We start from the raw sequence: 21421 nt of genomic DNA, 5'->3' as shown, positions 1-21421 counted from the left end.
GTATCACAAGAAGCATACACACAACTGTGGAGGTGTGTGATGTCTCATTGTACATCACGACATCAGTGTATATGTAAGGTATCTGAGCATATGCATCGTCATCATTATAATATAATGATAACAAGGATGAATAACTAAAATAAAGCAGGTCACATGGCTCTAAAACAACAGCTCGTCTCAGCTAAACAGTCTATAAATCATGCAGATAAATAAAGAGAGAAAAAGAAGAAAATCAGAGAAACAAAATAAAAGACAGAAAAACGTTTGATGTAGAAATGAACCTGAAACAGTGGATTGCAACCATTAAATCTGAGAGGTAACAAGGTAGGAAAGAGGGAAATGTAAATCCAGGCAGACAAAATTTTTATTATTTTTTTCTGATCTGAGATCTTTATCTGATCTGAGATCATGAATTTTACCTCATTGTGTGTCTCACTCATTGACATATGCAGCATGAAACGGTGGTCAAACGTGATAACTTTTAATAAGTCAAATTAAAAGATTTATACACTGGCATGAATGAGATTTTTTAATGCTCTCATTTGGTGGCAAAAGTGTGCGATCCATGTCTGGGGGCATCTTTGAGTTGAGGAGTTTAAATTATGATTTGATTTAATATGTGGAAAAAATTATTGAGCAGTATTCAAATAAATACAGGAAATATTTCTGCACACAAATCATTTTAACGTAAAATAAGCACGAAATTTATTTCATTCGTTTATTTTAACTTCATTTATTTAAAAATAATTTAAGAAATTTAAAAAAAAAATAAGACAGGCAAAAATGAAGTTGTGGCTTTTGAGGGTTCCAGATGTTGCAGAAATTACAGGACGTACAAAATAAAAATGAAAACTATCCGAAAATGAAGGGGTTAACTGAGCGCAGAATAAACTTTCGCGCAAACTGTCCGCTGCACAGACTGAACCTGATGGATGCAGTTCGCTTCTGTGGGTGAAGCATAGCGTCCGTATCCAAGCAATCTGTATCCGATCATCTCCAGAAAACTGACCGCACAGGCCCACGTGCACGTGTGCGCGCCTGCATGTGTATATGTAAACAATAATGCAAAAGAAGAAGAAGAAGAACGCTCGCGCTGTCTCTCCATCAGTCGGGGGGAATAAAGTCTTGGTGTAAATCACTTTTCCGACTGGTGCAGCGCATTAAACAACCGTGCCATGATTCCTTTTCTCTCAGCTCAGCCGCCCCCTCCCATTTTTTTCTTTATCAGCTCGTTCACCATTTCATTTCTTTCAAATGAGAATTCAGGGACCCCCAAATTCAAGCCCCCGCGTCTTCAAACAACAAAACTGTACGGTTTTACTTTTTCTCCCGTCAAAATGGTATCCCAGATTCAATTTTAGATAGACCAGGATTTAGCCAGTGATGACTTCTTCCTTTTTTATTTTTTTAGACAATATTTAATATGCTGAAATGAGATCAGCTTTTACACAGACACACACACTCACTCACAAAAATGCTTTTTTTTTTTATAAAATGTGAAATCTCGCGTTGAAATAAAAATGAATTCAGCTGTGATAAGCCGATCTGTGTCTTGGCATATTTTCCCCTTCTTCTATCATCATCATCGTCATCATCACCATCAGAGAAGCAACAACAATGACACTACCATCATCATCTTCATCATCATAATCTTCGACCTCTGTTTTAGAAAATTAGCACGCCTAAATACAAAACCACATCCTCAAAGCCACTTATCAAAGTCCATTTCCTGCTGATGATTTCAGGGTGACATTAAAACACAATAATGTAAATGACCCATGACTTTTAATTAAAAATGTCCACCTCCTCACCTCCTCATCCAATTATTGTTTCGTCTGTTTTACTTCTTTTTTTATATACTTTATGTTGCTGAGAGAAATAAAATAATAATGAAAAGAAGTCAAAGCGCCTGCTTTACTCGGTGTTTCCCCTCCTCATTGACTTTTATCACCAAATGAAGCATATAAATGACCTGAAAGCGCTGGCTGTCGCGTTAAATTAAATAAAATAAAGAACAATTATCCTCTCCTTTTTCCTCTGATCTCGCGCTGAAAAGGAGTCCTGGAGAGATAAGGCAGATTGAATTCTCTCTGTTGTGCTCCAATAAAAACGTCAAGGGGGGGAAGAGAGATTTAAACACACACACACACACACACACACACACCCTTTCCCTCTATAATTCCAAATCATAATTTCCCTCCCATTATACCTCTCACATGCCGTTTATCGTTATTTATTTCAGGGCGTTGTAACCGCACTCAATTTCCGTGACTAAGTTGGATAATTACAGGTAGTGAGTGAATCAGTCTCTGTGATGTAAAACTTAAAAATAAAAGAGACTGCAAACAATACTGTCTTAAATATATTTTTAAAAATGAATGATATATATATATATATATATATATATATATATATATATATATATATATATATATATATATATATATATATATATACACACACACACACACACACACACACACACACACACACAGACGGGCCTTTATCCAGCTACTCCTGAAAGTAATTATAATTGTCTCATTTCAAAGTTGAATTAGAGCGCTTTAGGGTTTTGATGTAAAACTTCACATTCGGTTCAATGAAGTATCACCCTAATTTACAGCTCCAGATAAGAAGCAAGTCTGTCATAAAAATCTGCCCCCCTCTCCTCCTTTCCCCTGCCCTCCCTCCTCTTCCTCCCCAGGATGGAATTGCACCTTGGGCAATAGTGCAGAATGGTAACTTCTCCCCACATATGTTCCTGGCAGATAAGTAAACAATTTGGATGTGGAATGATTTTTTTAATTATTACTACAGTATTAATATGGGCAAGCTACACACACTCACACACGTGCGCGCGCGCGCGGTACGCAAATCCATCAGTCTCCATTAAGAAGAATAGAAGAAGAAACAGACCCCCTTGCACCCGGCGCTGGGTCGAAGTTTTCTTTCTTTCCTGCTTGTTTTTTGGGTGAGTTGTAGAGCTGTGCTCACTCTCTGCTGTCTTAATGAGAGCCGGGGCCTTTTTCATTCACAGGTCGCTGCAGGTTTAAACACGTGCAGATGACTCGGCGCTGATAGAGGTTTTAACGAAGTTTTTTGGCTGCAGCAGAAATCGCACACGCAGAGATTTTTTAAACTGCATCACAGTCGAGTGGTAGGCTGCTGTACAACCAACCAAAAAGTCGCAGATTGGGTGAAAAAACAAATGGAGCGAGAGAGAGAAAAAAAATCAGTATTCGCCATTAGTTAAACCTATAATTAAGCAGCTTCTTGAAGTGATTAAGCAGTCAGACGAGTCGGACGGGCGGAATCCCTCCAGGGAGGCCTCTCCTGAACTGTCAAACATCAAAAACCGGTTCATCCCGGTGTCACAAACACACCTTCATCATGCTGCACCGCTGAACATGCCTGAACCCTGCTTCTGCAACACGAAGCAGAGCAATCATCATAATAAAAATAAAAAAAGAAGAAGAAGAAAGAAAGAAAGAAAAAGAAGCAGTTAAGGAATAAAGCTTTGTGGAATGATCAAAGGGCCGGGAACTGACAGCTTTAACTACCGCACACGGGAGAGGGAATCGATGAGGGAAAAGAGGATTGATTTGATGTTATTGTTCTAATGTGCAGACTATCAACAGTATTGATTAGCTCGGGTGTATTTTTTTTAATCTTTAAAAAGATTAAAGTATTTTCTTAATTTATAACTTCAATTTTGTATATTTATTTTAATTTAAATTTTAAAATAATTATTAGTTTGTGATCATTAAACCTTTTATATCTATTTAATCGAACTTTTATTTTGGCGGTTTAAACGCCCCCGCAGCACGTGCACATTATAACGCTATCTCTGTGGTCTCAATAACCTACAAATACAGGAAATTGATCTGGTTGAAGACAGATTGTCTTTATTGAAAATGTCTTTGCTCGGCACTTGAACAAAGAGCAGGAGGTATCAACCTTCTAGATACATTATCCTTTCCATAACATGACAGGTTTTAAATTACCATCTTAGATAGAAAATACACATAGAACTCCTTGAATTCAAATAGAAGTTATCCTTAAAAAACAAAAAACAAACTAAAATGACGCGTGTGACTATATTAGCACTGAACCACAGGTAAAAATGCAAAATGAAACATCTGGATGTAAATGATTTTTTTTTCCTCATTTGTGTCTTCTTAAATAGACCGTATAGTTTTATGTGCCAGTTTTCTTTTTTCTTTCCTCTTTTTTTGTGATAAATATAACAATATAACCCGTATGTAATCCAGCCTACATGTCCTGATTTTGACCCTATGTCCAGAACATCGTCATAAAATTGCCAAAAATGTGGACTCCTTAGGCTGATACAGGAAATATGAACGCTAATTGTGCAAGCCAATTTTTCAAAATAAAAGTGAAGCCTATCAATAATCAACACAAATCAGCATATCAGCATTGAAATGTACACAATAAATAAAGTTAAAGGCCTCCTTTTCTGGTTGCCATAAACGTTATAACATTTACATTTCTTACAGTTCACAGGGCTCCGTCCTTTACACCAAACTCCAGCTCCTTTGCTCAGGCAGGAACTTGGTGGATTTCTGCAAAAGTTTGTTTTTTCCTCTTTTTTGTGCCATAACAAGTCCAAGGCAGTTAACACTGTTCATGCCTTTTTAATAGGGCGCGCTGTCCATAATATATTTACATGCATTTCAGTATTCAAGTGAATTATAAAGAGCAAATGAGTCTTGAGGGTTACATGGCAGTGGCATGTGCGGATGAATATGGGTCTATCCCAGTCTTGGTCATACCTGGAAAAAGTATGTAGGCCACCGGGGGCTGTAAACTTGACGTTGACCAGGCTGTGCAGTTACACGGGACGACATAGCCCGGGTTTGTGGGCGACGGGTGGGTGTGGGTGTGCTGACTGGGGCACCCAAGGGTGCCGAACGCGCCGTTTTGGTATCCCAGTGAGGATGCGTACGGCAAAGTGCTGGTGCTCAACGTGTGGGGCATCTCGGTCATCTTCTGGATGGCGCTGGAGCTGAACTGACTCGGGTCGAGGAAGGAGTATGGGGCGGATGTCGGCGGCAGAAACGCTCTGGCTTTCTCTGAAGAGCCCAAAAGAGAGTCCGCGGCCGACACAGGAAGTCCCTTCAAGTGATCGGTGTCCCCGAGGTAAGGCAGCGGAAAAACGTACCGGTCCTTCTTGAGCAGGTTTTTGGGTTTGCGCCTGGGTCTGTACTTGTAGTCGGGGTGCTCCTTCATGTGCTGAGCCCGCAGCCTCTTGGCCTCATCGATGTAAGGTCTCTTCTCAGACTCTGACAGCAGCTTCCACTCAGCGCCCAGTCTTTTGCTGATCTCCGAGTTGTGCATTTTGGGATTATCCTGTGCCATTTTCCTCCTCTGGCCCCGGGACCAAACCATGAACGCGTTCATGGGTCTCTTGATATGATCAGCAGGCTTTGACATCTTAAGACTATACTTTTATCCCCAATTTTAATGACGAGGAAAAGTTCTGATCGGAAAGAAGGCAAACTATTCACCTGTCTAGATGCCCGATACCAGTCATGCCCCGCCTGGGATCTTCAGATTCTGGAAAACAAAAGCAAAAGAAAAGAAAAGAAAAATCCAGCGCCCGGTGCGTTTTCCCCGAGTTTAAACACTGGTGCGCCTTCGTTTAAGTCCAGTAACAACTCTGTCAGACCTGCGCCAGGCAATACGGGAAAAAACACATGCGAGACGCACACACGTAAAAAAAATCCACAAAGGTGAAAGCGATGTTCCGCAGTCAGTTTGCTGGAGTCGTAAAAGTATTAGGTGTTTTTTTTTCTGCCACACACGCGCGCTCTCTCTCTCTCTGAGGTTTGTCGTCAAGCACCTGGCTTGGAAATGAGCGGAAGAGCGTGAATACGAGCCAAAAGCGGTGAAGTTCAAAGGCTGGGCTGGTTTGGTTTCTGCACGCAATCTGACATAATCTGCAGGGCGTTCACTCACCAACCTGAGCGCCCAATCAGCACGGAGAGCGGCTATTATAATACCTTCACGAAAAAATATGTACATTACAACATAAACAAAGAGCGGGAGGTAGTAGTAGAAAAAAAAGAAGAAAAATAAGGAAAGGGGTGTGTGTGTGTGTGTGTGGTGTGTGTGGAGGGGGGGTAATACCCAGGATCCCTTCCCGATTCCATTTAATGTAATGAATCGCAACAAACATGGACCTTCAACCTCTTTTCCAGTTAAAACCTGACTTCAATCCAGAGAGGTGACTATACCGTGCAACCAATTTACTGTACAGCTTTACGCACGGACGCCGGGGAGCACTCTGGATGTAAAGTCCCCCAAAAATGCACACGTATCTGTGGGCCTTTAATACAGCGGAACCCGGTTTTATTCGCATTTTCACATAATAAAAATAAATAAATAACATTAAAAATAGTCATTATAATAATAAAAGCACGACAGTTCATTTGCAACCGAGAGGTCTTCCACTGTTGCTCAATGACACTTCAGCCGGTTTTAACCTCTGTTATCCCGCTGCTGGTGGGGTAGCTGGGGGGTGTGGACGGGGTCACAAAAACCTCTTACAAGTCCATTTTTTTGTTAGCATTCCCTTAAACCACCTAACTCCCACGAGCACGCACATATGATGATAAACACGGGCGCGCACACGGTTTGGGCCCACGCGTGCCAATGTGTAAAACTAAAACTAGGCATCGGCAGAATTACAAACAGCGAGGAAATATTACATATAGCAATAACTACAAACGTTAAGAGGAGCCGTCATTGTGCGTCTGTAATTGCTGCATTAGTTCACATCGATTTGACAGATTGTTCTTTTTAAAGAGGCGCAGAGTGATCGTTTTAAAATGCAAATGTCAACCAGGACCACTGCCTAATAGCCCTCGGGCTAATGTGCTTGATATATGATACTTTCAGCTGTGATTATTAAGCGAAAGGCAGGCGGATGATTTTTCCCCCCTCTACACACACCGTCAAAATGCTGTAAGTGGAGATACAACCCCGGTTAGTTACACTGCTAAGCAGATTTATTTAAGGTTGTCTTTGGCCTCCATCTCTCTCTCTCTCTCTCTCTCTCTCTCTCTCTCTCTGTACATATGTGTATTTTGCGGGCTGCGTATTATCATCTCATCTTCCTCTCTTCTTTGTGTGGCTTAATGTAAACAGATACTCTAAAGATGGTTTTCGGTTCTTTAACATGTCATCACATCACACTCACACGCGTGTTTCTTATACAGAATGACCCGTCTAAAAAACCCGCAGATTTTTGCACACGTCCGCGGGCAATACATTGACTATCGTGACCCAAACCTCGTTTTATTTCGAGACCCAAAATAAAGCAAAGCGTAGTTCGTTTTTCTGTCTGATTTTCCCACATTTCATCCCCATCTCTGTCTCTTTTTCACGCTCTCTCTACGCTCCCTGTCTCCTCGCACACGCATGCGTCAATCGGCAGCTTGGAACAAGAAGATTTCCATCACATCTGTCTTTACAAAAAACAAACCAAAAAAAAAACAACTTGAATATATCGTCTAAAATATGATCGTTTTGGGAGAAAGATCCTCCTCACCCCGACCCAGAGAACAATCAGTTGAGAACGTCTCCGACTTTTTTTTTCTTCCCCCTCCCAGTACATCCGCGATGGCAGGATGGCAGGAAAAAAGGGGGGAAAGAGGTAGAAAAAAGAGAAAGAAACAGCTCCTACACAATCCTCCCAATCGGCAGGCTATATGACGCTCATCTGCAACCGCGAGGTAGTATGCCGCATGTTTGCACTGTATATTTCGGCTTGCATTGAAGTTTTAAATTGTGCTATGCTATCTATCGCAGAACAGCGCATGCAATTTAACATGTAGGCTGCTGCTGCTGCTGCATGCTCACACCGGCTTCATTTTATGATCAATGAATTAGATAAGAGGAAATTATTTTAGGGGCTGAGCCTCCTATACTCACGAGGGAGAAGTCGGCTATGTTTCTTATTCAAAAACTGATTGTCTAAGAAATGCACGCCTGAAAGTTCCCTCGACAATTTACCGGGATAATGAGAAATGCAATAGGGTTTGATTCGTCAAGGACTCAGATGATGATTATTATTTCCATCTTTAGTTTTATTACATGCAGCCGCGGTACATTTTTGCTCTGAGATAATAATAAAAAATGCAGTAAAGAAATTTGGGGGTTTGGGTTTTACACCTGAATGTAAAAAGATGTCCAAACCTAAGTTATTTGGAAATGCCAAAAGATCTGATAACAACATATAAACAGAATTTTAAAAAGTGAAAAAAAAAATGCCTGTAACGGAATATATTTGGCTTAGAAATGACTCCCAAAATGAAACACACTATCAGTATTGTACACTGAAAATCAGCCTACTGGGAAGTTTAATGTTGGCTTTTATGGAAATAGAACAAAATTTAAATTTTGAGTCTAATAAATTTAAATCACACCCAAACATAGAGGGGCGCGCGAGACAAACACAGCACACATGCGTGCGCACACACATAAACTAGGATTATCTGAGGACACATGTCCATCCATCTCGCCTTAAAAAGTGAATGGGGAGCGGCCTGACACACGGAGAGCCTATTAGCCAACTTGGGTTCCCGTGGAGAGCATTGAGGTAAGCTCCCCTACCGTAACTGTCCATGGTGCTGAAGCGGTAAGAGGTTTTCTTTACTGCACACTTGCGTCCTCCCCTCAAAAACTCTTAAAAGCTAGGGTTGACATTTCAATGCCTTTTATTGTATTTCCATCCTATTTAGTGATGGTTCTCTGTAAAAATAAAATATTAGAAACCGAGACAACTCACATGGTCTACAACTTTCCTAACTTTTTTCCTTCTTCCCAGCAGAATGTTTTTAAGCCTATTTTTTCCACAGTGTGGAAGAACTACTGCTGAACCATATTTGGAACTAATAAATTGTGGCAACAGAAATTATCTTAGGCACACAAACATTTTTATGTTGTCAGAATATGTCTGCGTGTCCTGTACTGTAGCATCAGTGCAGGATTAAGTCTAACTCGGCCAGTGCATGTTGGATACAGCATGTATTACAGCATCATCTATTATGTTATTATATTGAATCATTGTTCTCCAGATGAATGGCTCATAGGTGGTGACGATCTGCTAATATAAAAGTAGAACCATACAGCAATTAGACAATGCCATTTACAGTTTTGCTTCAATACTTATTCAGTAGTTTGCACAGATAATAGTGAGCTCTCCTTGAAAGTTGTTCTTTCGCTTTAATTTTGCAGAACCTTATATGCACACATCTCTATGAAATGTTCAGTCTGAATGTAAAAGCATTTAACAGTTAAAGCACAAAGTAGAATGTCTTTTTAACCATGTATAGACAAAATGTTCTATCAGCTTCATTTATAGCCTCATATATTGAAAACTGAGTGTTCATGGTCAAGCTGTTTATCCCCAGCAATGGCACAAAAAAATGCATATTCAGACTTTGGCTGTTGATAATTATACGTGCAATGTTAAAGACACAAAACGGGCTTTCTTTCACTCATATAGAAGCGATTCTAAAACTCAAATTCTGCATACAATAGGGCAGATCTTTTTACATTATTCCTTTACAAGTACCATTCACTAACACTGAGAAGCAATCAAAACAGCAATGAGCCGCATTTGAGATGTACTGCCAACATGCAGACTATATTACTAAGCTCAATATATATCTTTGTGGTGAAATTATTTCTCAGGAAGATAGAGAAATCAGACTTAAATAAAATTTGAAAATGACTGAACTTAAGCTGCTCTCTCCTTTATTCTCCAACACTGGATAATGCAGAACGGAGCTGAAAAAAAATTAACGGAGGTTCAAGGCATCAGGTAATAATGAAAGGATAGGGCCAATACTTCAAAGACCAAGAGGTCCACATCACACAATTATACAATACAATTAGGATTAAAGGGGCAAAACAGAGATAACAGGAGATAGGGATAAATTATCACAAAAGGAAAGATGTGACTCTCTCCTGACCTTCATTAAGAGAAAAAAAAACTCATTTAGAGCTGGCCTTCCTTGCAGGGGGATTTCAGCCTTTCACATGAGACTGTGACTCAGTAGATAAGATTTAACCAGCATAAATGAGAATCTGAACTGCTACCAAACAATAATATAAGATGCATATTCAGAAAAAAATTCAATAAGTAGTGATGCATATGTATATACGATTTAAACAACAAATACATCCATTTCAAAGCAGGGTTAACTGGTGTTATGCAAACCTTATTATTTTGACGCTAAACAGTTTATTTAATAATCTAAAATATTTCAATAAGCGGACACGTTGACACTGCTGGCTGTTAACGTGGTGTTCCGGGGTTTTCTAAGAGCTTAAACACATCCAGAATACAAGTCTATGCGGAGTTCAGGTAAAACCAAAAGACGCTCAACCTTAGACATCTTCGTCACTCAGATCAGGTTAACTGATGAGTATGTTTACTGGGTATGCCAGACCTATCAGGTAACTCTGAAATGGTCACATGATGCCCGGGGGTACTAAAAAATATATCCAGAGTCAGTGGGAAGAACTAACCAAAAGAGCTTTGTTTGGGAAGCTGCCATGTTGCAAGATGCCATAGTTATTCAGCATGTCTTCAGTAGTATCAGAACCTCTGACGCACAACGCTCATATTAGTCTTTAGAATTTCTATCCAGGTCCAGATGTTTTTCTTGTCATTTCAAAACAATAGAGGATAGAAATTAAATAGAAAATGTTAACTACTGACCTGGTTGAAGGTACTAAAGTTATAAGGACAGATGATAAGAACCTAGCCTTCAGGCAAAGACCCAAATAAATCAGTTTATGGTAGCCTGTTGACCAACTCAACAATGTTCAAGAATTAAAGAACTGATCTGAGTTCTCACTTGTTAAACAACTCTACAAGGCCCTAGAGTTAGAGCTTTAGTCTTTCAACATGCCCCCTCACCTTACCCTCAGCTTTCCGCTCTATGCAGCAACTATAGTGTCCAGACATCGTCAGTCTCTGCCCGATGGCCAAGCATCTCCACTGACATTCATGATCATCATCTCCCTGACATCTGCTTATTTTGCCTGGTACTGTGATTGTCTTCTTGCCAATGATGGAGTTCAACTTAAAGCGCACACAGAAAACGAGTAACAGCAACACAGTGACCAGACTATGGAATGTTAGTGAAATTTGCAACTTATAGAAATGGCTGAGTTACACTAACCTTCAGGTGTGTGATTAAAAGAAACAATCTGTGGTAAAGAATACCGCTGAGTAACGTATGAGGTGAAGAGAATTGCTTATGGAAATGAATCCTGTAAACCATTGATCTGACCTTCCTGCAATGGGCAATGAGCAACAATAAAATACATGTATATAGAAATTCTGCTAGAAGAAGGCTTTTACAATCACAACTTCTAAATTCCTGACATACAGTTCTCCTACGACATGTTTTGATTCTGTGAGGTTAGATCTTCTACCATCTGTCCTCACTTCCACACATATCAGACAAATCACCACGGGAATTTCTTTTGTGTTCCCTGGGTTACCAAACAACTTCTAAGGACTTGGGAGTGAGTTTATGGGATCATGTCTGCCGATCCTTTCTTGCAGATGGCGGATGCAGATGCCACAACAGACTTGTGCTGGATTCATCACGAAGAAACTACAGATATCAAACTGCATGTGAAAAACAGATCTGTCACAACTGTACCACGTCTAGAATTCTTCCTTTTGACCCAGTAAGCCCCGATTTTTTATTTACAATTTAGATTTCTACTACAAAAATGACCAAATGCCACAACTTTATATTGATAAGAGAAACTTGCGATAAAGTTTTAATACAACAAATAATCTTTTCTCCATCAACAGGATAAAGAGTTTTCAAAATCAAAACAAAGCAAAAGTCCAAGTATAGATACTTTAATTGTGGATCTTAAGAAACTGATATTCAGCTTTAGGACCATGTATGAAATACCTTTACAAAATATTCACTGTCAAGTCCTCATCTGTCCTTCCCAATCTTTTGGGAACAGGTGCAGAACTTCAGAAAGAAAAAAACTTCATCCTACGATACCAGAAAAACCTTCACCATAAAATGAAGATGGAGTTCTTTATAGCTCCAACATAGCTTTCATTCCATGTTGAGTTCCAGTGAGCTTGCATCATTTCACATTCAGTTGTTCACTTATTGCTTCTATATTGGAAAGAAAATCAGATATGAGAAAGCTTTACTTTGCTAATGCCAAGCAAAGCTTGAGGTAAAATTAATTACTAAATACCAACATGGTTAACAAGATGATGATGTACAGAACTCATTTCTGACAAGAGCTCCCAAATCACAGCTTTTTTTAGTCACACGACGACATTTTGTATTTGGGGACGTTTTCAAATTAACAGCTGCTTTACAACCTTTTAAGTAAAATATTCGCGATAACACCTCGGACACATTTATTACCTCTTATTATAGCCACGAGCCATATCTCATCAGTGGATGTAATTTGTCTGTTGGAGTGCACGCCCAGCATTGGCATTCAGGCTCTGTCAGACCTTTTTAATTATTGAAAAAATGCTTTTTAATATGGCACTTTATGAAATATAATGTTTTGATTAATTGGATTTGCCGGTTATAATGTAGACTGCCAGGGGTAAAGCAAAGGCAAGCGAGCACATTTTGCTGGTCGACTGCGCTGTAAAAGTGTCTGGCCCAACATATAAAGAGTCAAGTAAAGGCCAGATCATCCTTTACATCCTATAGCCATATTCATAGATTCCTGTTCACCTAGGGCCTGTCGTTTTTTATCTTTCACCACAGGACTGATCTGGGACCTGAACCTCAAGATGTGCTGCAAGGCTGCTGGGAGTCAGGTGATGAATTCAAAACTGAAATTAAAAATTAATATTCCACGTCGTGACTCTTTAACACCACCAAATTCTACATATCAATCAGCCTCTGCTGGTATGTTTTCTCTCTGCTTTGTTTACAGACTTTTGCGTCCTGAATTATGATTCCAAAAAGGCTTTATTGGGGGAAAGAAAAGCACAGCCAGTAAGCTGCACTGTAGGTAATGTAACATGAAAAAAAATCAAATGTGCAATAACGTAGAAGAGACAGCTGAAGAATCCAAGAGCTTTTGAAGCCAGGAAGAGTGACAGAGCGAGAGAGTAATACAATTCTCCAAATCTGTATCAGTGGATGATTAATTAATTTTTGTTGAATGATCTGTCCTAGTCTTATGAGATATCAGTTTCCATTTCTTTTACACTTTTGCAGAAGATCTCAAGAGACTGGTAGTTCAAAAGGAGGTTCAATTTAGAGCTCCCATTGGAAACGGCTTCAAAAAGTCTTTGCCATACATCGGGCTTTGATGTGTTTTAACTGTCATAATCTCAGTGTTCAGAAATGGGGAAAATAAATGCGGTCCATTGTAAACGCTCTCTTTTTTTTTTAATACTTGAGCTACATCTTTCCTGACATTTCTGTCTCTATTTTGATTGAATCACAGCTATCTCCTGACCTACATCAGACTGCAGCAGGAAGGCAGCCTGATGTCAAAGGCGGGTCATTTATTAATCAAAGGAAAGATTGATTTCCTGTCATTTATTCCACTTTTTTTTTTAACTAGCGGTTGTCTTTGGCTGGTTTGGCTGGTGCTGCCCCACACATTATTTTCTAATAAGCGGCGCATTTCGATATACGCATTTGCAGGTAGGTGATAGCTGTTTATTCAAAAGCAAACTGAACTTGAAAAGAGGATATAACCTCGAGTCAGAACTCTGGAGGGGTGGACTAAGATTGAAATTGGTCTGACTCTCCCTCTCTTTTTCAAATTGAGGGGCCATTGTAGTACGTCAAACAAAAGGGTTTTATCAGAGGCTCTTAATGTAACCCCTCCCCTCGCTCTCTTGGCCACCAACTCGTTCTTCTCTTCCTCTCTTTTCTCATTCATTTATTCCACTGTGTGTGGAAATAGGCTGGGCAACAATTAATTTCAGAGTGAATTCAGGCAGGATCTATTACCCCTCTCTGCCTCTATTGCTCTAATGGAAATCTATTTCACTTCTCTTTTGTGTCCAATATAATTTAATGCCCATTTTATTAATGGCCTGAAATAATTACGGAAGGCTTTTGTGATTCTTGAGTATGTTTCATTTAATTGTGTAATAAATGTCTAATCAGAGCTCCCATCTGAAGCCATTATGGCATTAAAATTAACAATTACGCCACAAATGTCTTGGTGAATGCGTTGGGGTCTATAGAAATCGTTGCTGATAACAAGACACATATAAATCATTCATGAGAATTTTTTCAGAGAAAAGCGGTCTGAGAGATAGGAGGATGGGAGGGAGAAAAAAGAAGTGGAGGAAGAAAAGAGGAGAAGAAAGAGGCTGAGTTTTCTTTATTCCATTGAAAAACGGGGATGGCCAAAAGATAGGGCATTCTAAAACTGTGTCACCCTCTCCAGTCCCTTTCTTCCCCTGTCTCTCTCTATCTCCCTTTAATTTGCCTTCCTCTTTATTTTTGAAGTGACAGATTTCACTTTGGGAATTCATTAACCGTTAACTTGGGCGATAAAATATCTATCAGGCCCTCTGCCCGGTTCCTTTGCTAAGCTGCGTGGCACTTCGGTTCAACGTTGTGGGTGACCGAAGGCAATTAAAGAGGCTTCACACTCTCTCACTCTGCCAGTGTCACTTTCCCTGTGAAAACAGGAAGGCTGCTCAACGTACCAGCAAGAATTGTTTTCTTAGTAGCCAAGTATACAAATTTCATGGTATGGGGAAACTCCATCTGCCACGAAAAACCCTCATCAGTTCCTCCGTGTCATTTCTGAGCTAATATACTACAATTGGTTTTGGTGAATCTATTTTAATAGCATAAGGTTTTGGCCTTCTTTGTTCTCTATTACCATGATGCACAAAGGACCTCCCCGGGCAGCGGATTGCACCCTGGTCCTAACCAGACTCTTTCAAGTGACAGACTTGAGGAAGGGACTTTGATGTAGATGATGTCTCGTGTTAATAAGAAGGTTGATTTGATTCTCAATTGAACGCACCCCTTTGAATCGAGCAATCTTGGATAAGTTGGTTGATATCACCCATCTCGGTCTCCGTCCCATCTGAGCGCAACAAACCGCAGCTACTGGAGAGCCACTCAGTCACAGAGTTCCAGCACAGAATGAATACAACTGAACAAAATGATTCGATAGCTCAGACAGACTGTTACTATAAGAACTGTATGTGCACTGCAGTTTCATATAAAGCTTCAAAGACTAAAGAAAACCAAAGTAGGCAGTTGTTTTAATCGTTTGCTGCCAACCATTCTTTCTATTTTTAGTGGTTTCATTTTCTGTATTCTCTTTTTACTGCTATTCTTCTTCTTACCATCAATGATCTTTAATGTATAGCTAATAAATATGATTTTAAAGGAGTGAGGCTGCAGCGTGTCCAAAGAAGTTGTTTTGCTAAGTAAAATGGAAACATACATAAACAATGGTGATTTGTAATCATTCCAAAATGTGTTTAAACTTGTAAATCTGTAGAGAAAACATCAAACTGTAATCTTCATTATAGCTGCCAGGCTCAGTTGCAAGCGCGGCTGACAATGTAGCCTATCTGCAGGTCAGAGCTGTGCCTTGTTAAAGGCATTTGGTGGAATATGGAACAAAATACCCAACAAAGAAGGCTGTGAAGTGTTGATGAAATCCTAAAACAAGGAGGAATGGAAGAAGACTTTTCTTTCAAAACTGCCACATTTGTCTCGCTTCCACAGGGCTTACAGAGTGTTGTTAAAACAGGTGGTAAAACAACACAATGGGAAACATGGCCTTGTCCCAACTTGTAGCTAAAAAAAACCCGGACCAAATAAAATTTCTGATTCAACTGTGGCTTTTCACAAGTTTCAGTGAAACTATTTTTTTATTAACATTTTAAAGAACATCCCAGCATTTCTGGAACAAAGTGATCTCGCTACAGGACACATTTCCTTGACCTTTTATTGTCCAATCACAGAATTACTCAGCACAATTCAAGTCAAACCAATAAAATGATTTGAAGTACAAACTGTAAGTAATCAGTGAGATAAAAGGACGTGGCTGCTGTAACCCAGACCCTTTCATTTGTATATTGTTTGCAGTGTGCTGTATGCAAATGAATTTGAAGCAAACAGTAATTAAATTATAATTCGATTTTGAAACATTCACCCTTAAGTTAAGGCTTTAAAGTGTGTCTTAAAGATCTGCCCACATCAGAAGCAATGAGAAGCAGGGCGATTGTGGCTCAAGAGTTGGGAGTTCGCCTTGTAATTGGAAGGTTGCCGGTTCGAGCCCCGGCTCGGACAGTCTCGGTCGTTGTGCAAGACACTTCACCTACCGCCTACTGGTGTTGGAAAAATCACTATCATCATTTAATTCTATGTATTCCCATTTTTAAAAACAAATGTATAAAGGAATGAGCGCAAAACAACAGCCACACCGTAAACTGATTCCTGGGGTTGTGGAACTGCTTTGCTGGGTTAGTGATCCAGCTCCATGGGCCTGACCTTGACCACACACTACACCTGAATAATGGTCTATGACCAACAAAAGGAGAAAAGAGGCATGTTTGCATCTTTGTCAACTTCCAGCTGAGCACTAACCGGCCCAAAAATAAAAAAGTAAAAATGATTGTGCTGGTTTTTCAATTTGAATCTGACAATTCAAAATAAAATTTGACAAACCTGGAGCATTGGAGAGCACCTTGAGGTTCAGTATCTTGCTCGTGCAGACTGGAGCAGCAGCCAGGGACTGAACTGCTAACCTTCTGAAGGGCTGCTCTACCTCATGAGCTGCAGCTACCCCATTTCAATGCAACATGAGTTCTGTTCTGTGGAATAACAATGCATATACAGAAAACACATGTTGTGTTAGCTTTCCGCCATCTGCAGGGATGCACAGATACTGAATCGCCTAAAAGCCTAAAAAGTTCAAGAAACAAAATGCTTCTGATCTTTTTAGTATGGATTCTTGTTAAGGTTGTCTTGGTATCATGTTTAAACTCATCGAGTAAGTCTAATTTTTCAAGACACAGAGTTAACAATGTGAAAGTGCAAGTTTAACTGCAAACCTAACAACAACCAAAATGAGCTCTGAAGTGCAAAGCTGAATCTAGTCTCCTGGCTGACACACTTGTGATCGGCTCCACTGCCATCCCTTCAACCTCCTAATGTGGACTGTAGCTCTTTAAAATGGGGTTGTTATCTCTGGGCATCCAGTACTGCCATGGCGGGCAACAGTGACAAAGAACACCTCGTACGATCTCTGTATCTCTGCGAATCCAGCCGTGCCTGACAGGCCAGCTGCATTTGACGGCCTGCATGTGAACGCCTTGGAATGTTCGGGATTAAACTTACATTCACCTTTAAATGCAAATGTTGAGCAGACCCTTCCTTATAATAAACAAAGATCTATAGCTGTACTGAACATTTTAATGGTTTTAATATTAAATGACATTCCTGAACATTTACATTAACATTAAGTACTTAAAGTAAATTATCAAGTACAGAAAACTTTAGCAGTTTAAAATGTTTTAAGTAAACAATGGTAAAACACACAGATAAGGGGTAATATACCTCTGACATCAGACACTTAACTAGACTTTCACCTGTGCAACATAGCGACTAAACAACAATCAGAATGATCTGTTCTTTCTCAAAGTATTCCACAGATTTTTTAAGATGTTGAAAGCGCTTTGTATGAGATCCCCTAAATACTAAACAAAGCACAATTTTTAAAAACTTGAATGCAACCTGCAATGAAGACCCATCATTGCCTAAAAGATGCAAAAAAAAAACAGAACTTTTATATTAAGAGAATTATTTAAGGAACAAAAATAGATTTTTAAAAATATATATCCTATATTTTTCAAAACTTCTCTTGTATTCTGCATGCATTTCTCACCTGTTCAATGAAAAATAAAAACATTTTCAGCAAGTTCTATTAGTCCTACTTTGTACTATTATTGTATGATTTTTGATATAATGAAGTTACATAGAAATAACATGAAAAGTTCATTTTCCATGTTATCATAAAGCAGGAAATGACTTCTCTTTTAGCTTTTGAAGTTTCACCCTTTTGACTTTTCTTCAAAACAATATTTCAATATTACTCTTAACATCTAAATTTTGAAAAATACACTTAAAATAAAAATCTTAATGTGGCTATAACTGCCTGATGCAGTGTAACTTGAACTATAGAAAATATATTGTGTTTGGAACAATCCAATATAAAAGCTTCTTTATTACTGTATCATAATACAATAATAAATAAATTTATAATACAATTTTGATGATTTGTATTAATTTATTTTGCTTTGTAATTGTCATCGTGTCAAAGTTTGTTACTGGCAGATAAAACTTGGAAGATCTTTAATAACAATGCTTCATCATCATTTTTAACAGTCGTAAAAAATCAAAGGTTTGGACAGCTGAGCCTTCATGTCTGTGTTAGCACAACGCAACAATCCTCCCAGGAGTGGACATCCCAGCAAAAGCACCTCCAGGCCAGACTGTGCAATGCTGAAAGAAACTGGAAAAAACCCAAGAGCAACAGCTCAAACTCAACAGGCCTCGGCTATCATGTTAAACGTTAAAATCGTGAAAATTAATATGGCTCGTTTGGAAGGGTAGCCATAAGAAAGCCTCTAGAACTGGTGGTGGGACAGGCTTGCAAAGTTTCATCTGAACAAACCACTTTTGTACTTTGACAAAATGTCCTTTGGACAAACAAGATCAAAGAGGACATGTTTGCACAGCGGCACGCTTGGAGAATACCAAACACAGGATAAGGCTGAAAAATAAAAGAATCAAGGTGCTGCAATGATTCAGTCAAAGTCCAGACCTTACCCTGATTGAAATGCTGTAATTGGACCTTAAGAGAGCTGTGCATAAACAAAAACCTCAATAACTCAATGAAAAGACGCAAAAACGTAAAGAAGACTGGGCCAAAATGTTTGCGTAACAATGTGAGAGGCTGATAAAGAAAATTATTACTTCAAGTTATGTTACTAAATGTGGTTCCGCAAGCCACTGAATCACGTGGTGGACTCCTGAATGTTGATCTAAAACGTGTGCATGCGCCAACTGTTGTTTCTGTATCATGTCCAGCACATGTTTGTATGGTTTTCTGACATACCTGAAAAATGTGCACTGATCCAGCACAACTCTTTCACAACCATTTACAGCCATTCCTCTCAGCCTTTCTTCTTCTTTTGCCCCACCATAAAAATAAAAAAGTATTCCCTCAAGTTGAAAAAACACAAATAACAAAATAGAGCTTATTGCTATTAAATGTGAACTATGCTAACGACTGTGGAAAACTGTGGGTGAATTTGAATGAGGACGAACACTGAGAGACAAACAGCAAAGCAAACACAAATTGCTATCAGCATCTCAGCTTTTTGCTACATTTCTCCTGATTAGGCTTTCCTTCAGCCAGACAGATCTCCTCTTTAATTATGCATTTAACTGATGTGCAAATTAAACTTGGCTTTTTCACAAAGACACTTATGTTTTTGTGATCACACATCGCACCTTTCCCCCTCCTCTTCTTCCAGCCAATTTAATTCCAAGCTTCAGATTTCATGGCCAATTTTATCTCGCTCACTTTCAAAGAGTCCATCATCAATTCTTCACAACTTTTCATGTCCCCTTTCTCTGCAGATTCACTGCGAAATTGCCCATTCAGGTTAATAAATAACTGTGACTGCTATAAATTTATGGCAACACCCAACACTTTGAACATGCATTTGAAATGCTGACCTCCAGCAGCAATTAGTCTTAGTTTTTGTTTATCCTTTTCAGAAATCACACAGCACTTTTCACTCTTCATTTTACTCTCTTTGTTAGCATTAAATGACTGAATCAGCCTGCGCCCACAGACAACAGCTAGTCAGTTCTTTTCCTTACACACACACACACCAACTTTACATTCAAAAGGTAAACAGTTATAAGAATGCTTCGAGCAGTAAGAAGAGCTTTCAAAAGCAACACTAATGACTGTAAAAAAAAAATTGTTTAATCAGTTAATTGAAATTTCATGTTTTTCCCAAAACACAACACGTGATCGGCAACAGCATCGATCGAAGACTGTATATCAAAGATGGATGTAGCTTTGCTGTAACAGCAGCTTAATCAGGCATTTGTTCTAATGGCCATCAGGGGAGCAACTCCTCTGACTCCAAAAAGGTCACACCGTTTAAAAAAGACCTTACTGTCTACTTCATTATTGGCTTTAATTACAATTTCCATGATGACTTTATTTGCTGTAAATAAGGTCTTACTTAAAATGTAATCAAAAAGAAGTCCAATTATACAGAACTGTATCAGGAACACAACTCGCTTAGCTCGCTTAAACTGTGATTTCAGCAAATATTTTTTTGATTAGTTTATGGTAGCAAGCAAGGCTGTTTGTCAGTCAGATACATTCCTTCCTCATTTCGCCTGTGTTCGCTGTCTGATGTCTCTGAATGCATTTAGTAAACATCTTTGGCAATAACAAGAAGAAGAAAAAGAAGGAAATAATTTATCATGGCAATAATTTGTCAAATATAGGTGTTATTTTATCAAATGTGAGGAAAAAATATATAGCATTATTATTTTATGTATGTATTTAAATATATTTCTTTTATATCTATCATTTATACTGTCATTACATTGTAATAACAAGGTTTCTACCCTCCCATTATTGACAGGACCTTGATGAACATGATACAAAAAAAGTTTTGTTTATGAGGTTTATTTGCCATTTTTGATTTCTCAATCAGGTAACTGAACACTGTCACATGTTTGTCTGTCTTTATTACAGACAACTGACTTATTTTGTTTCTTTCGGTAATGCTACCCTATACTTCTGGTCAGAGTAATTAAGATAAAAGCAATATCTTTATGACATTTAGTCACACAGTCTGAGTCCTTTTCTTTGTCTTTAAAGACACCATGGGCTATAATTGGAGACCATTGCACATCATCTCTCGGCTGAGAGGGTAAATGAGGGATCCCTAGACTCCAGGATTACCCTATTATTGAGAAGACGTTCCACTAAGCCTCCACCACTGACACATATTCCTGTTCTATGGCCTATTCACTTTGAAATATGTCTTGTCAGGGAGGCTTACAGAAATCTGCATAATCCTTTTTCATCACAATTAAAGATACCACTGAACAATAAAATTGCTTGCTCTCTGGTTTGTTTCATGTTGCTCTGAGAAAAAAAGGTGAGGAAAAGGCAGCTGGGTGTCGCTGAGAGTTGCAAAATGCTGGGGTGAGTTTTGTGTTGGCATAGAGCACGGAAGGAAGGAGCCTGATAAACATCCAGCCGACCTTTACAAGTTTACAGGAGACCTTGTGAAACAGAAGGCGAAAAGGTTATTCCACTGTGCAATTTGTCGTGA

General features: G+C 39.0%; 2 protein-coding genes across 4 annotated transcripts in view; one reads left to right on the top strand and one right to left on the bottom strand.

Annotated features, from left to right (window-relative positions):
• LOC145424414 (uncharacterized) overlaps positions 1–21200 on the top strand; it is a 70985-nt gene extending 49785 nt beyond the window's left edge. Inside the window, exons 1-5 of one of the 3 annotated variants that reach the window (XM_080297719.1) lie at positions 7586–7757; positions 11609–11736; positions 12810–12862; positions 12982–13059; positions 20962–21200. In XM_080297719.1, the coding sequence (XP_080153845.1) occupies positions 7734–7757; positions 11609–11736; positions 12810–12862; positions 12982–13059; positions 20962–21017 (339 nt within the window). In that variant the 5' untranslated portion in view covers positions 7586–7733 and the 3' untranslated portion in view covers positions 21018–21200. Of the gene's footprint in view, positions 1–7585; positions 7758–11608; positions 11737–12809; positions 12863–12981; positions 13060–13268; positions 13428–20961 lie in introns of those variants that run through there. The other 2 variants (XM_080297716.1, XM_080297717.1) reach the window with 2 other exon arrangements.
• Positions 3884–5925, bottom strand: sox14 (SRY-box transcription factor 14). The gene has a single exon (XM_026159159.2). The coding sequence runs from the start codon at positions 5452–5454 to the stop codon at positions 4738–4740; it is 717 nt and encodes a 238-aa protein (XP_026014944.2). The 5' UTR covers positions 5455–5925; the 3' UTR covers positions 3884–4737.
• Positions 21201–21421: the final 221 nt, after the last annotated feature.

This window comes from Astatotilapia calliptera, chromosome 23 (genome assembly GCF_964374335.1).
Source record: "Astatotilapia calliptera chromosome 23, fAstCal68.1, whole genome shotgun sequence".
NCBI classification, from domain to species: Eukaryota; Metazoa; Chordata; class Actinopteri; order Cichliformes; family Cichlidae; genus Astatotilapia; species Astatotilapia calliptera.
The sequence above is the reverse complement of the archived record's forward strand: the minus strand, read 5'-3'. Positions and strand labels throughout refer to the sequence as shown.

What these genes read in the sequence shown, in the direction of transcription:
- sox14 (XM_026159159.2), bottom strand. Translation starts at nt 5,454, where the DNA reads ATGTCAAAGCCTGCTGATCATATCAAGAGACCCATGAACGCGTTCATG.